This window comes from Argentina anserina, chromosome 2 (genome assembly GCF_933775445.1).
Source record: "Argentina anserina chromosome 2, drPotAnse1.1, whole genome shotgun sequence".
NCBI lineage: Eukaryota > Viridiplantae > Streptophyta > Magnoliopsida > Rosales > Rosaceae > Argentina > Argentina anserina.
Genome location: NC_065873.1, coordinates 26,676,873 through 26,691,882, shown reverse-complemented (window position 1 = coordinate 26,691,882; position 15,010 = coordinate 26,676,873). Strand labels below are relative to the sequence as shown.

The window sequence follows — 15,010 nt, the reverse complement described above, 5'->3', positions numbered from 1 at the left end:
AGCGACGTACTCTTAATTTGACCTCTTTCAGGCTTACTGATCGGCGATTATCCTCTATCAACATATGGGATATATAATTATATATCATAAGGAGCAGAACCATAAACACGAAAGAGGATTATATATGGAAGCAATATCCGAATTCTTCAATGCTCACCGATTCCCCTCGATCCTTAATTATTAAACTTTTGTGCTAGACAAGTATATATACATGCTGATTGATATGTGAACTAGCACTGTCCAAGTTCATGCAACGTATATGTACGTACGTTTTGAATTGTGCGTTCCTGTTGAATAATGAGTAGTGAAGACATTATCAAACATGCTATTATATATTGAGTGTTCTGGTAGAAGCATCATTGGGACTATTCTAAAACTAAGTATTGAGATGAGTGGGGAAGTTAAATTTCTGCTGTGAATTACTTGAGACATATAAAGTTCATGGTTAGTAAGTAATACAGATAAAAATAAGTAACTAGCTAGCCAATCAACTGGTCATGCAAGACATGCAGTGAGGAAATTACCCTAAGACTTTTGTCTTCTCTCATTTGGTCCGAAGGTGAAGGAATTGAAGCTAGCTCAGCTTGGCATGCTTCAAAGGTGTCTGATGGATCAATTGAAAGCTCTGGGCTGCATGTATCGCTGCATATACTTTTTCGTTACACCTGAGAAGACTGGTTGTACGTGTGTGATCAAATGGGGATGAAGCAGGTCATAATTAAATTTCCGTTCAACAGTTCAAGTTGGCAGCTGAAACATCCACGGTGGAGCGCCAAGTAGGATTGAGTTCACGTGTTCAGAAGGCAATCGAAAACAATATTATCACTTTGCCTTTGCCTGATCGTGAAAGCAAGCTAGCAACCAAAGTTATCCAGCAGTGAAAGCACCACCGTTACCTCTGTCAGACCTTCACGTGGACTTCCCATGCACTCTCTCTCTCTCTCTCTTTTCTTCAAAGCTAGCCAAGTAGCCAAATAGCCAACTATTACAATTACTATATTGCTCAATCAATCTCTAAAGCCCTAATCTATCTCGGAATGTCACGTTTCAAAATAATGATATTCTGGAAGTTCAAGTCGTTGAATGATTAGTGATCGTCGCGATGTACCTCATAGTCTCATACTGTCAACTAATTAACATGCTTATGTAACTATGATATTGTCACGAAATATTTATATTTAGAGTTTAGAGTTTAAATATCATCTGAACTCTCAAAATATATCATGAATTCATGATCATCAAACAAGGAAAAAAAGACTACATATATAGTTTTCAAGTCCAGAAAAGAAAGAAAGACTGCAACTAGATATTGTAGACGTTAAGCATCACTGTACTAGTGCGATCCAGGGACGTATCAGAAGCTCAAGATAACAGTAGTTAATCAACACCAGGGTGGGGGATTATATACGTACAGGTGTCGGCAGCAAAATCAAAAGCATTCAACTTTCACGTGACAATAATATGTTGTCCCCAAATTACAATTCTAGATTTCAGAACATTATATTGGTCCATCAACATTATTAGCTCTAATCTAAGCTTCTCCAATTTGTTTTTTCTCCAGACACGAACAAGATAGTTTTGCTTACCTCTGTATCTCTACGACCCATCTCCAAGATACTTTGGTTTCTTCAGAAATCTGATATCTCAACCATATTGGACAACATGTTGCTCAAGTTGAAGAACAATATATATTTGGTTGCTATATATAGTTTCGGTCTGAACAACCGGATTAAGCTTTTGATTGATATTGTTTTGGTGTTTAACTGCTACATGGATCTATACAATACAATTGTCTCCTATAGGTTATATGTATCTATGTCAGCGTTTAGTATAGTTCTTGTCCAACCGAATGAAAATGTATCGGATGTATACTAAATAAATATTAAAAAAAAATCTTGATGAGAATTATTAGGGTAGCAGTAATAGGACATGGATTACAAGGTCAGAGTAAGGACAATTAAACCATGCTCATGTTCCTTTACATCCCTTCAATCAAACGAAGACTAATAGTAATCCCTAAAGAAATTAATCAAGCATCTCCAAAATGCTGCATATTCTGATGACGTTGCGGAGGATGAGCTTGGTACGCTTTGGTCATAGAATTAGAAAGGTAGTTACTGCCACTTGACATCGCCACCGGAAAACCAATCCCGGTTTGTGGTACCCTGTAATTGTTATTCACGGATGCTCTCTCCAGCGTCTGAACTTGAGACTTCAAGAACTTGACGTAGTGAATAGCCTCGTCCAGCATGGATACAGTGTCCATTTTAGTCCCGCCAGGGACAAGTCTCTGGAGTATTCTTATCCTCTCGCTAATCCTCTCCCTCCTGTGACGCGCCGCCACGCTCTGAGGGTCCTTGGAAATCTTCACGTTCCTTCTCTTTGGTGGCTTCACCGACTCCGGGTCTATGTGGATTGGCTGCATCGAGGCGATTCTGAATATCATCTCCCTCATCGCCGCCATTGAAGCACGCTTATCCGATGCCATTTGAGGTTCTGGTGATTGTTCAAGAGAGTTGGTGAATGATATGGTTGATGGGCTTAGGTTAAGAAATGAGGGTGGAGGTGAAGAAACACTGTGAGGGTTTTGGTCATGGCTGTAATGTGGCATGGAAGTTGCACTACCAGAAAAGTGTTCAGATGAAGGGAGGTTAGACATGACGTCGTTGTAGGCGCCGCAGAGCTCAGAGATTTTATCCATTTGCATCATCATCATCATTTCCATCTGCTCCTCTGATTTTAGTTGGTTCATATCCATCTGCTGCTCTGGTGTTGCTAGCTAGATAGCAAGCTAGTCGCTTATGTATGGCAAGTATCTATTATACGTAAGAAAAGATGGGAAAGGAAGGAGAAGTACAAAGAGTTAATTGTACTGAGACTGATGAAGTAAGGTAGCAGAGGGATGGGGAAGATAAAAGGAGAGTGAGATCGTGTTCTGATAAGTTTTGCAGTGAAGGGGAGAAAACACACAAAGGCTGTAATATAGGAAACAAGAAATGGGAGAGAAAACCAACCAATTAAATAGCGGTATTGGGAACAGACTATCAATACAGTGTGAGAACCATTAAATTACATATATGATATATAGATAGTTCACGGTGTTTTTTTTTTCCTACTCCATTGTTTAAACAACGAGAGTCCAGATGTTCCTACCAGAATTTGTGTTATGCTACTACTATAGTCCGAAGTTCAGGCATTACGTCCCCTCCGATGCTTTTCTCTGATGTTTTGTTTAATTGAATAATTATGAGGTGAGGGACTTCCCCCAACCCCCTTTCAAAAAAACAATGAGGGATACAAATGCTGTAAATTGCATAATATATATTGATATATTCTTTTTTTTCAGGGGTTTTATGTCCGTTAGTTTAAGTCCACTCGTGTGTGTTCACACAATAATACCCAATCCATCGCAAAGGTAAGTGTCCAATTGCATTGGTCATCATCCAATCGCTTAGATCCAATTGCATTGATATATTCTATATCGTGATATCATTGTAAGATTGTATTATCACAAAGCTGCTGCTCTTTTTTCTTGTTTTCCCATTATTTTTGTTTCCTTTCTTTATTGGGAAACAATCTATTCCTTGCTATAGATAAAAAGTTAAAACAAGTCCATATCAAATTATTGCTAATTTGTTACCTTCCTAGATTTGGAAGAGCATCTCCACCCTTATACCTAATAGAGGCTAAGATTGAAGCTGGAGCATTATTATTAATTACTTTCACTTATCTTCACAAGGATCTTGGTCATTGGTCAATTTACCAAAAAGTGAATGAGAAATATAACCCAGTTTGTGATATTTGTGATACGAATGATCATATCGATCACTTCTGTTCGAATGTGATGTTTTGGGGATTGAAGGGCTGGGATCTACCCCAACTGCTTAGATGGAGTAGGAATTGAAAATGACAGAATCATCAATGAGTGCTTATTGTGGTGCATGAATCATGTTCGTTTCTGAAGATACTGGAGAAAGTCCTGGTGTACGTTATTATGTTTTATGATTTTGAGTGTGGGACTGTCATCAAATAATAACTTTGCTCTTAAAATTAATATCGCTTTCGTTTGAAGAAGCAGCCTTCTGAAGATCTAAACCCCACTCCCACATGACAGGTGTCAGAAATCTCACCAGCACCCTCCTCTATAATATATGACAGACACATTCCTTTCCTTTCCTGGTTGGCGGTGCGAATCCGGTGCCGTTGCGATCATTGTGGACCTCTTCTCAGTGATAATGGTCCAATTGGAATGAGACTCCAAGCTGACCTATATATTATCTTTGATATAAAATTATCTAGGCTAGGGTTTCACTCCTCTTCAAATAAATTGCTCCGGGAACACCTTTCGAGGCGGATCAGGTTTCTGAGCAGTTGAGACCTGATTCATCTGCTGGAATCTCCAACCAGCTAATTACCATGCAGCTACCAGAACTCGGCGAACTTTAATATTAAGGTCCAATCATTAAAAAATATCATCTCTTAATTTATATTAGAAAAAAGTAACTATTTATGAATTAGTTATAAAAAATATTATCACATGTGGAAATTCGAAAAAGGTCAATAAAATTAGGAAAAAAATATTTTCTGAACTGTTTTGTCTTTTCTCACTTTTTTTTTTTTCTAATTTCGGCCATAACTTTTTCGTCCGGCAATAGATTTTGACGAAATTGGTACCGTTAGAAAGATCTCGCTCCCCTCTTTCATTTGATCTACTATCCACTTCGAATCGACCAACCATACAAGACGCAACAACCATCGCAAAGGGTTGCCGCCATTGATGGCGGTGCTCTAAGCAATTCCGGCGAAACCGAAGCTCAAGATTTCCTAATTCTAGGTATTCTTTTTATTTTGAGAATACTTATACCAATCTCATTTGAATTTTAACAGAATTTCGCATATTTCCACATTTCCTCTCGGCATGTCACACCTACTGTCACAACCACTGTCACAGACTCTGTCACACTACCTCTTACACTAACTTTCACACTTACTGTCACAACCGCTATCACACCCACTATCACAGAAGCTGTCACACTATCTATTTACACTAACTGTCACAACCTCTGTCACACTACATATCACAACCACTATCACACTACCTATTACACTAACTGTCACACCTACTGTCACAACCACTATCACACACATTGCCCCTGTCATAACCCATGTCACACTAACTGTCACAACCCCTATCACACTACCTGTATCCGAGCTCAAGGTTTCCTAATTCTAGTTATTCTCTTCATTATGAACATACTCATACCAATCTCCTTTGAATTTGAATATGATTTCGCATATTTAAACATTTCTTCTCAGCATGTCACATATGTTGTCACATTACCTATCACACCCGCTGTCACATTTGGTGTTACACCCACTGACCACTATCACATCGACTGTCACATTCGCTATCACACTAACTTATGATGTCACACTATCTATCACACAATCTGTCACACTACATGTCGCACTCACTGTCACACTCATGTCACACTACATGTCACACTCGCTGTCACACATGCTATCACACTACTTATCACACTAACTTTCTACTGTGATAGGTAGTGTGATAGCTATTGTGATACAACAACAATAAACTCGTTCAATATCTTTTTCCGACGAGCATCAGCAGTAGAAGCAGCAACATCTCGAAAACGAATTTCTTTTTTGGGCACCCCGAAACTCTGGTAACCCAATCACCATCTTCATCGACGTAATCGCCATGTTCTCCGACGTAGCCTAACCGAACCCAACCCAGACCAACCACCGCATCAGTGCCTCACCTCTTCTTTCGCCTTCGATTCAAGCAACGAAAATGACATCAATGAAGAACTAATGCTACCGTAACCTGACAGATCGATGACGACGACGGGAGGAGGAGAAGGTTACGACGAGAAATCTTCCCTTTTCTGTCGGCGATTGAAACATAGGAAAGTTATGAGTTCGGTGGCATTTTGTAAATAATTCAAACTTCAGTGGCAACGGTATAAGAGATTTAGGAAACTGATTTTTTTCTAATTTCCAAAACTTAGGTGACTTTTTTCTCATTTCATGTGTCAAAATATACTTTTTTATAAAAAGCCCTAATATTTTTACAGTAACAATCTCCCACAGAATGATAAAACAAATCCAATACCTGAGCAACCAGCTAGAGAGCTAGGTAATTCGGTAGGAGTGATCGATTTTTATATCTATACTAGATGGTTCATATATGAAAACCCCATCTCCACTGCTCCGATCCATATATCCAATAAAAATGCATGATTTATAGCATATAATTTTTTGTTCCAAGTGGGACATGAGTAAAGAGACATGTTCTTCTCTGTAGCAAGAGGTTCGATAGGATTATTGGATAAAAAGAATCTGAAAGAGAGAGATCTTGGTGTTGCTATTGTTGGGTGGTTTTTTAACTTTGCATTATATCTATCAAACCCTCTCCTCTACCTTATCTTCTTCCCCACACTACCATTTATATTTTATAATTCTCTACTTGTACATAGGTACTATTATAATAACCGCACCAAAAACCAGAAGGCATAAAACAGAGAGAGAGCGACATATTCTAATGGTGTTAATAATGGAATTCTTGCTTTGCTTGGCATTGCTAGGCTGCTTCTCCAACTTTCTTTGGTCTTTAGTCTTTAGTCTTTACCCTCCCAGCCTCCCCTAAACAGAAAAGATTGGACTTTGAGACACGCTGCATTGAAAACTACGGTTCTCAAAATCATTCGAAAGGAAATTGAGAAGGGTATTCAGCATTCATTGTCTGGGGAGTAGAATCTGCACAGTTACGTACCTTGGCTTAGTGCAAAAGGCATGGCCCTTAAACCTCTATAACCCGAAGTCTCGCGTCTTCGAGTAGGGTGGGGGGTTCCATTGGATGAAAACTGGGCCTTGAAAGAGGGTAGGGTACTATTATACTTATAGTTATATTTGCTCGGAGGCTGACCCTGTGTAGACCAATTCTGATCATCAAGGGGCATCACTATCAAACGCAAATTTTCTCTGATAAGCGCAGACCCATAGGATTATCCAGGGGATTCCGAGTATAACTATTACAGTTCAAATTGTGGACGACTCTGAAGACAGTCGGACAGAGTAAGATGTCTGTCCTGTTTTTGTATGCAGAATTGGATGGATGTACCACTCTGAGACTAAAGAGGGAGCAACAGAATGCAACGTTCATATATCAAGCCAGCTGCTTCAGTGATATTGGAACTAATTGACGTTACATATGGAAACTGATAGTCCAAAGAAACTGAAGTACGTAACTAATTGATGTAAAATGATTACAAAGAACAAAACAAGATTGGAAGATGCGTCTCATACCCTATGCTGATTTCAACTTCTATTTCACAAGCTGTCGGTCCAGATTAGCAACATTTAGAGAGCATTTTCATTTGGGGCTCCTCCTTTATCACCATCGACAAGCTCATTCACACAGAACTGATGCAAATTGTCATACATTTTCTTCCACTGCTGAACCATTTGTATGCATTTTTTATTCTCAAGCTTTAGTCTCTCAATCTCCATTTCAGCTGAAGCAGAACCTTGTTGCTGAAACCAAATATATTTTTATGAGACCAACATACTTGAAACATTAGTGTGCCCATTATGCTTATTGGTTATATCTAGGAGCGAACTGGAGTCTAATATTTAAGAAAATTCTACTACAAAAAATATTTAAGAATTTATAATAAACCTGAAGCTCTCTAATTTGGCGCTCCATTACATCAGAAGTGATCAACACTGCATCCGTGGATTTACTGCAAGCATTATTGAGACCAATGACTGCCTTAAAACCTGCATCTTTATCTGCTTCATATGCACGCTTTTCCAGTGGAGGTGGTAATGAGGACCCGTGCCTCCATGAGGAGGCTTGTGAACTTGGGTTCATCTGAGAAACTTGTTGTCTAATGACAAGAATATTATTCACCGGACCTGCACAGTATAACCCAAACTTCACACAACATTCTAACATGGTTAAGAAGAAACAGGCTAGTATGTCGATGTGGTAGCAGTGACCAGCAGACTAGTTTACAACAGGACTACAAAAATATCAATAATATGAAGATGCATAACCCTAAATTCCTAAACCAAATGAGGAGAAAAATCTGATATGATATCATTGCCAATTGTAACATTGCCAGATTGTAAGGGTGTGGTTCTCAATTTGACTCTTAAATCTTAAATGTACATCAAAACGACGTAGATATAATGAGCTCACATGCCTATTCTATGCATCCATTCAATATAAAGACAAAGGGCAGTCAAAAATATTATAGGCGAAGAAAATGAATTAAAAATAGGAAGCCATATACATAGATATACTCAATTGTTAGAATGAAAGTATGTACTCCAATAAATGCAACTGTTTGAAACACAACCCAGATGCTTAGGAACTGCACACAGACACCGAATGAGTCTAGAAGTCACAAGACATACATTATCAAGAGATACCTATAAAGAATCCTACAAAACCAAGAAAATAATGATTAAATAACTGTGGAATAACCTTTTGAATGTCTGAGCACACGAACAATGTTAGCAGTTTTAGCATCCCATACTCGAACCACACCATCCTCTGATCCAGAGATCAAATAGTTTCCGGACAGTCCCCAAGCCAAGCAAGTAACTGCTTTACTGTTAAAAAAACAAATTTAAATCATTAAAAGAAAATAAGATTTGATTTTCTATACTGCAATATATAGAGAGCTGGACCAAATACCAAAAGTCCATCTCAAGTAAAGAGTTTTCAAAGCATGCAACAACTTTTTGGAATGTGCACCTTGCGAGATTGAATATAGCATACCGCCACAATGTCATTCATTGAGCGAACAAGAAAAAGAACTGTACCATGACTCTTATGTATGAAACATCAACTGTACGATTATGTCTATAACAAATACAAATGCAACTTTAAAATATGGTATTTATGGGGTCTGTGCCTATATTTGAGTGCAAAAACACAAACATATACTTATACAAAGATTCATAGTTGTAACTAAACACGACCAATATGAATAATAGAGCTACCTACAATGAGAATGCCAAAAAGTTCATTCAATAGTCAAACTATAGGACAAGTGAGAAACCTGTGATTTGAGAAGCGATTGATGATATGCAGTCCATATTTGCTGCTACCTGTCCTTGCAGTATTAAGTGCGGCCACATAAATATTTCCATCTCTACCACCAGCAAAGAGGAGATTTTCACAAGGATCCATTGCAATTGCATCAATTATTGTGGGAAAAACTATATTTCTTAATAATGTTCCTCTTGAAAAGCTCCAAATCTATGAACAATAAACATCCAAGTCAAAAATGACATACTATATGGGCTACAAGAAGGCATCATAATTTTGTGATATGAACATTACCAACATGACCAGAACATGTGTAATAAAAAACTGAAGTGGCTTAATCAATCACAATGTAGTGAAAAGAAAGCAAAAAAATATATATAGCAATAAGATACTCCCCTGATCAACAGAATGATCCACAAATATCCATTACAACCAATAATATTATGATATATAATACCATATGTAGACCATAACAAAATAAATTAGAAATATGCTGCTAATGACAATACATGTAACAACAGATGATCAGTCCCTAATGACAAAGCATTACTTAAGTACCATAATCAATCCAAACCGAGCATGTAATACCTTGCACGTTCGATCCTCTGAAGCCGACGCGATAATGGGATCATATCCAAATCCCAACACCATATCCGTCACAGAAAGCGAGTGCTCAGTAAAGCTAAGCAAGTACTGGTGGTTTTCACGTTGACTCTGATGATCATCTAATATCCTAATACATCCAATAGACAGAGTTATAAACTGCCCTAATCTCCGAATTAAAATACATACATTTGCATCAGGACATATAAGTTTGAAGATAGAAACTAGTACGTTACAAGGTTCCAGACTCTAATTTCTCCATCCTCAGACCCCGAAAACAGCATGGTCCCGTCATCAGAAAATCTCAAGCAGCTCACAGCTCTATAGTGCGCGTCCCACTTCTTAAGCATCCTACCGCTAGTAACCTAACACAACAAAAACATCCACATTATCACTCAAACCCTAAATTCTAACACGAACCACAATCGATTATGATAATCCAAACAATTGAAAAACTAACCTCCCACAGATATATAGTCCCAGATTTACCTCCACCAACTACATAAGTGCCCTCCCTGTTAGCTGCAAGCGGCTTGATCGGTTCTTCTTGCGAGCTTTTCGCATCAGGCTGAGGCTGCGTAGAACAAATTCAACACATCAAGTTACAAATAAAAAGAGGCAAATTTGGTAGAGGCATTTCATCGAACAAGTAGTGTGCGTTGTAACTCACCTTGGACCAGGCCCAGTACTTGACAGAGCCACTGGTCTGGGAGGAGGCGAGGAAGCGGTCGCCGACGGAAACGAGCCCGTGATTGGGGGAGGCGCAGGACTTGTAGCGGAGAAGCTCGGCGCCGGAGCTGAAGTCCCAGCAGGCGATGTCGGAGTCGACGGAGGAGGAGGCCACCACCACCTCCATTTTTGTAGGGTTTTTGGGATAAGAATTCCCGCGGGGTGAATATATGGAGTGCGTGTGGCTTTGCTAGGGTTTAGCCAGAAGAAAACGGCGGGGAATGATTCCCCCAGTGCCGTTCACGCTCCTATGGGTTTCAAGTTTTGTTCAAATTTTCGTTTTGGGCTTCCAAAATTGTGTGTATTCAGGCAGATACATTTTTGGGCGGTCCAATACTATTTGGTTTTAGGTTGGTGTGTTTCGGTTCTTTGCTCGATTAAGAATTTAAGATGAAAAAGAAAAACATTTTGTTCAGAAAACAATTCAAAGGACCCTTTCCAAAGTTTGGAAATGTAAAATTATCTCTAGGGGTGAGTTATGGTCTTTGATGACCTAGACTAGTTTGTTTTTAGCCTCTTTTGGGCTAAAGCACCATAAAGCAATTACTTGGGCAGTATGTCTTACACAAAATTGCAATCGTGTACTTAAATTGACGTAATTATATTACAACTAACTGTTAAGTAGTCAAAAATAGTGTGTTACATCAAAAGACCGAAGCCTAAATGTCAACAAAGTGCTTTCAAAAAGTCCAAAACGCAGCCAAACATGTCTATAGAAAATAGAAACCGCATCTTCCCTTTCGAGCTTTCAAGAACGAACCCATTTCGTGGTCCAACACGGCCTTAAAGCTTCTTTTTATCCGGATGATCCGTATCCGCTTTCCAAGCCCATCACCCACTTTAGCCCCCTCCTTCCTACACTATTTGATTTGGACACCAAAATCTTCACAACAACACCGACACAGTAGATCTGTATGCTCTCAAATATACGGATGATAGACTATAACACGTTCATGTTTCCAGTCACGTGCGAGTACTCAGTAAAGGACAAAAGCTTAGAAGAAAGAAGCATAAGGCTACCAACCTAGTGGTAGTGGACCGGTGTCAATCTAGGGCTTGGTTATTATATATTGGCTACGAGACGAAACCAGACCCTTGTCTAATAAGTACGACAAAGACATTCCAATTCTATTATAATTCTATAACATTAGTCCTCTCCTTTCCTCATCACACCTCAAAACAGAGATCTCTGTCTGTCTCACATTATTCACAATCATGGGTAGAGAAAATGTCCGAGAGAAACAAGGAAATCCATGATAGAGATTCAAATTTTATAGCAAGCAATAAATGAATGCAGAAGATATTAATCCCTTGATGATCGATCAGATACTTGAAGTAGGAAAAGGCAGAGGTAGGTTTTTCTGGTTTAGAAAAGAAGAAGAAGAAGAAAGTGCATAGAAGCATTGATAGAAACATTTCATACCCACATTTTTGAGTCAGTTTCGTTTCTTACATTTCGGCATTTCGCTTTCATCGGAACCCCAACTCCTTTTTTCCAGGTTTATTAGATTAATACAGACCATCTGTAAGTATGTGTTTGGCTTTTTGCTGCGTGGAGTAGTGACTCCTGACATTTCATGGAAACGAGAAATAGAGATTACAACCTTGATCAAAATGATGATAGCTTTCTTTTCAGTAAATCATAGTTTTCGATCTCCATCTCTATCTCCTACTTTGATCTTCTTTTCATAATGATAGAAATAATTACAATTATTGACATATCTCAGATCATACTTGGGTTTTGATTTTTGAACAGTTTCTTTTCATTATTAAACACTATTTTTCTGTCAAAATTCCTGTATTTTTGTTTTATATTTTGGGTTTTAGTCGTCGGGGGTCATTGTACGTATGAACCGAGAAGGCGAGAATAGAGCTCAATTATCAGAGAAATGCTAGAGAAAATTGAAAATGGACCAGACGGCAATTTGTCATGAATACCCCTGTCTGTCTTCACAGGGCAGCCATTAATGCAACTGAAACATACTCAGGGATCACATTCAGATATACGAAGGCCTGCAGGGTTCAGGACGAAGAAGATCGAAGAAGAAAGAAATAGATTCAAAATTCGAGAGAAATTAATTAAAAGCGCCACAACAAATCCAACAAAATCTGTAAATTTATGAACCATTTATGAAACTCAAAACTTGAAGATAACATCTTGATAATATTTCATCGATCACTCAACCCAAAACCCACACCTGCATTCATGGCGGTGGGAAACAACCTGCACTAAAAGTCATATATATACAGACGACAACACTCATCACAAACACCCACACATATCTCATGATCAGACCCAGAAATACAAGCAAACAAAATTTAAACTAGGACCAAAAAGATGAAACCTTTAAAGCTAAGTAGTTTAATTTTGATTGATGGGTTTTGGAGAAAAAGACGAGACCTTTGAACCTTTCTAATTTTAAATAGCTGACTAACATGTGGATGGGGGCATTAGGTGAAGACCTAAATCATGATCCTTTTCCAAAATCAAGCGCGCCTTACTTGCTTCCATGGCCATGTGGTTCGAGCCGTTGTTGTACTCCGGGTGCAGTCTCTTCTTCGAATGCAGCAGTGGAACTCCAAATAGCTTTGTCTTGCACCCATTGTTGTTGCTAATGTTACCTGGCCTGTCTTCGATTATCCTCACCGAGCCAGTACTCTTCGACGTGGTGATGGTGTTCGGAGAAGAAACGGTGTTGCTGTTGTTGTTCATCATCACATGTGCCATGGGGTGGTGATGTGGTTGGGTTTGTTTAGGGTTTCCGGGGTAGTACCCAACAACCTGGTTCAGAGGCTTGTGTATGGCCGCGGAAGAGTTGGGATTGAGTGATGAGTTTTGTGTTGGACTGCAGAGAAGTAGAGAACCTGGGTAAGAATTGCTTGGAGTGACAGGCTTAACATGGTTCTGAACGAAGTAGATGATATCGTTGTAAAGCTTCCTCATGTGATTGAGCTCCGACATAAGCATGGTGTTGCTCCGCCTCAGCCTCTCGTTATCCTCCGACAGAGCTGTCACTGTCGTCGTTGCCATGTTGCAGTAGCCGCTGTTGAGGGGACCACCAACACCGCCAGAAGGTGGGGACGACACGAGTGGCGGCGGCGAGTCACACCAGTTGAGAAAGTGGTCGTCGGAGTCGGTGGGAGAGTTGCTGCCACGGCTCTGCGGGAAAGGAAAGAAGCCGGGGCCGGTGGCCACGTGGTGGCTGCCGAGTGGCGAATGCGGATACTGATGGTGGTGGTGGTTGATGGGGAGCTGAGTTGGCTGAGCCGTCTTGCGCCTGTGGATCTCACATAGCAAATGCTTCTCGCCTTTCTTGAAGAACTCGTTGGCGAACTCCCACCTGTCCGGCACGATCTTCCTGAAACCCTAATATCACCAAAACCATAACGACAGTTTTATTTCTGATTGAAAAACAGAAACGAAAGTGATAGATATAATCATAGGTGTGTGAGAACATGTATATACTTACATAGGTATTGAGCTGGCGGACGAAGCTGGAGAAGTTGTTGTGCTTGAAGTAGTTGGGAAGCAGGTCGCGGGCGAACTCCGGCGGACGCCAGACGACGAAGGTGGTGTCGTCCTCGCCCCAAGAAACGATGTGGTCGGTGGCGGGATCGTCGACGAGCTGATAGGTTTTGGTGAGGAATGGAGCAGGGACAGATTTATGGGAGTCGAGAGAGAGGAGAATGCCCTCGCCGCAATTGTCAATCATCAAAGCCATGAGAAGCAGATCTCCGGAGAGAAATGAAGGAAGAGGGTTTTAAGAAGAGAGAGAGAGAGAGAGAGAGAGACTGGGTGGAATGGAGGGATAAAAATGGAGAAAAAAGGAGAGTCGTGGTGGTACTGTGGTATTTGTTTTTGTTTTTCTGGTTGGGTTTTGGGGGTTTTAAAAATTTGGAAATGATCGAACTCTTCTTGGTTTATGGTAGAGAGAGAGAGAGAATATGTGTCTGAGTGTGGGAGTGTGAAATAAGGGCCTTTCAAGACAAACCCGTGACCCCTCCTCCTCTCCTTCGCTCTATCTTTGTTTGTTTTTGTACACTAGTACTGACAGATTGATCCCGCGCACACCCACTTAAAAATCACGCACAGGGGAAGAGCAGTGTGCTGTTGCCTTTTGTCTTTTCAAATTTACCATTTCCTCTCAATTCCTTCGGATTAATACTGTACATCATTTATGCTATATATATATATATTATCAAATGACAACTGATGTTATTTTTTTAATCTAACTCATAAAATAATATCGACCGTCGTCGGATGTGAAATGTATAATATATATTGATGTATATTAGAATTTTCTCATTTCTTTCCCCTTTCTAATTAGCTAGGGTTTTGATTTATCCTAACTGACCTTGATATCATTTTGTTTTTTAGTTTACTAATAACTTGTGATTTGCTCCTCTTGGGTTCTCATTCTCCCTATGTGTCTCTTGTTTTTCTATAAATGATGTATGGTGTTTTCATCGATAAATAAATGAAAAATTCAGTCTCAATCACGTATCAGAGATAATCATTTGTGACATGGAAAAAAATAGGCGCACTATACTCTTCATTTTTATCTCTTTAACTTTTGACAATCAATGTTGGAT

General features: G+C 39.5%; 3 protein-coding genes across 4 annotated transcripts; all 3 read right to left on the bottom strand.

The window, feature by feature from the left end:
* Nucleotides 1–2,029: 2,029 nt before the first annotated feature.
* Nucleotides 2,030–2,758, bottom strand: LOC126784528 (transcription factor HEC2-like). The gene has a single exon (XM_050509992.1). The coding sequence runs from the start codon at nt 2,756–2,758 to the stop codon at nt 2,030–2,032; it is 729 nt and encodes a 242-aa protein (XP_050365949.1).
* A 4,270-nt stretch (nt 2,759–7,028) lies between these two features.
* LOC126783297 (protein ROOT INITIATION DEFECTIVE 3) lies at nt 7,029–10,649 on the bottom strand. Of its 2 annotated transcripts, XM_050508741.1 has the most exons (9): nt 10,359–10,649; nt 10,149–10,262; nt 9,920–10,053; nt 9,674–9,818; nt 9,096–9,295; nt 8,516–8,643; nt 7,703–7,941; nt 7,353–7,557; nt 7,029–7,254 (listed from the first exon to the last, which is right to left on the bottom strand). In XM_050508741.1, the coding sequence occupies exons 1-8, from the start codon at nt 10,542–10,544 to the stop codon at nt 7,384–7,386; spliced, it is 1,320 nt and encodes a 439-aa protein (XP_050364698.1). In that variant the 5' UTR covers nt 10,545–10,649; the 3' UTR covers nt 7,029–7,254; nt 7,353–7,383. The 2 variants fall into 2 exon arrangements, with proteins under 2 accessions (XP_050364698.1, XP_050364699.1); XM_050508742.1 differs by lacking the exon at nt 7,029–7,254 and having other exon boundaries at nt 7,276–7,557.
* Nucleotides 10,650–12,563: 1,914 nt separating this feature from the next.
* Nucleotides 12,564–14,350, bottom strand: LOC126782459 (heat stress transcription factor B-4). The gene is made up of 2 exons (XM_050507711.1): nt 13,888–14,350; nt 12,564–13,784 (listed from the first exon to the last, which is right to left on the bottom strand). The coding sequence occupies exons 1-2, from the start codon at nt 14,137–14,139 to the stop codon at nt 12,849–12,851; spliced, it is 1,188 nt and encodes a 395-aa protein (XP_050363668.1). The 5' UTR covers nt 14,140–14,350; the 3' UTR covers nt 12,564–12,848.
* Between the last annotated feature and the right edge of the window lie 660 nt (nt 14,351–15,010).

Coding starts and splice junctions, on each gene's coding strand:
- LOC126784528 (XM_050509992.1), bottom strand. CDS start 2,758: ATGGATATGAACCAACTAAAATCAGAGGAGCAGATGGAAATGATGATG.
- LOC126783297 (XM_050508741.1), bottom strand. CDS start 10,544: ATGGAGGTGGTGGTGGCCTCCTCCTCCGTCGACTCCGACATCGCCTGC. Junction 10,054..10,148: donor GGACTATATATCTGTGGGAG/GTTAGTTTTTCA, acceptor TTGTTGTGTTAG/GTTACTAGCGGTAGGATGCT. Junction 8,644..9,095: donor AATCGCTTCTCAAATCACAG/GTTTCTCACTTG, acceptor TTTTTTTAACAG/TAAAGCAGTTACTTGCTTGG.
- LOC126782459 (XM_050507711.1), bottom strand. CDS start 14,139: ATGGCTTTGATGATTGACAATTGCGGCGAGGGCATTCTCCTCTCTCTC. Junction 13,785..13,887: donor TCCGCCAGCTCAATACCTAT/GTAAGTATATAC, acceptor TGGTGATATTAG/GGTTTCAGGAAGATCGTGCC.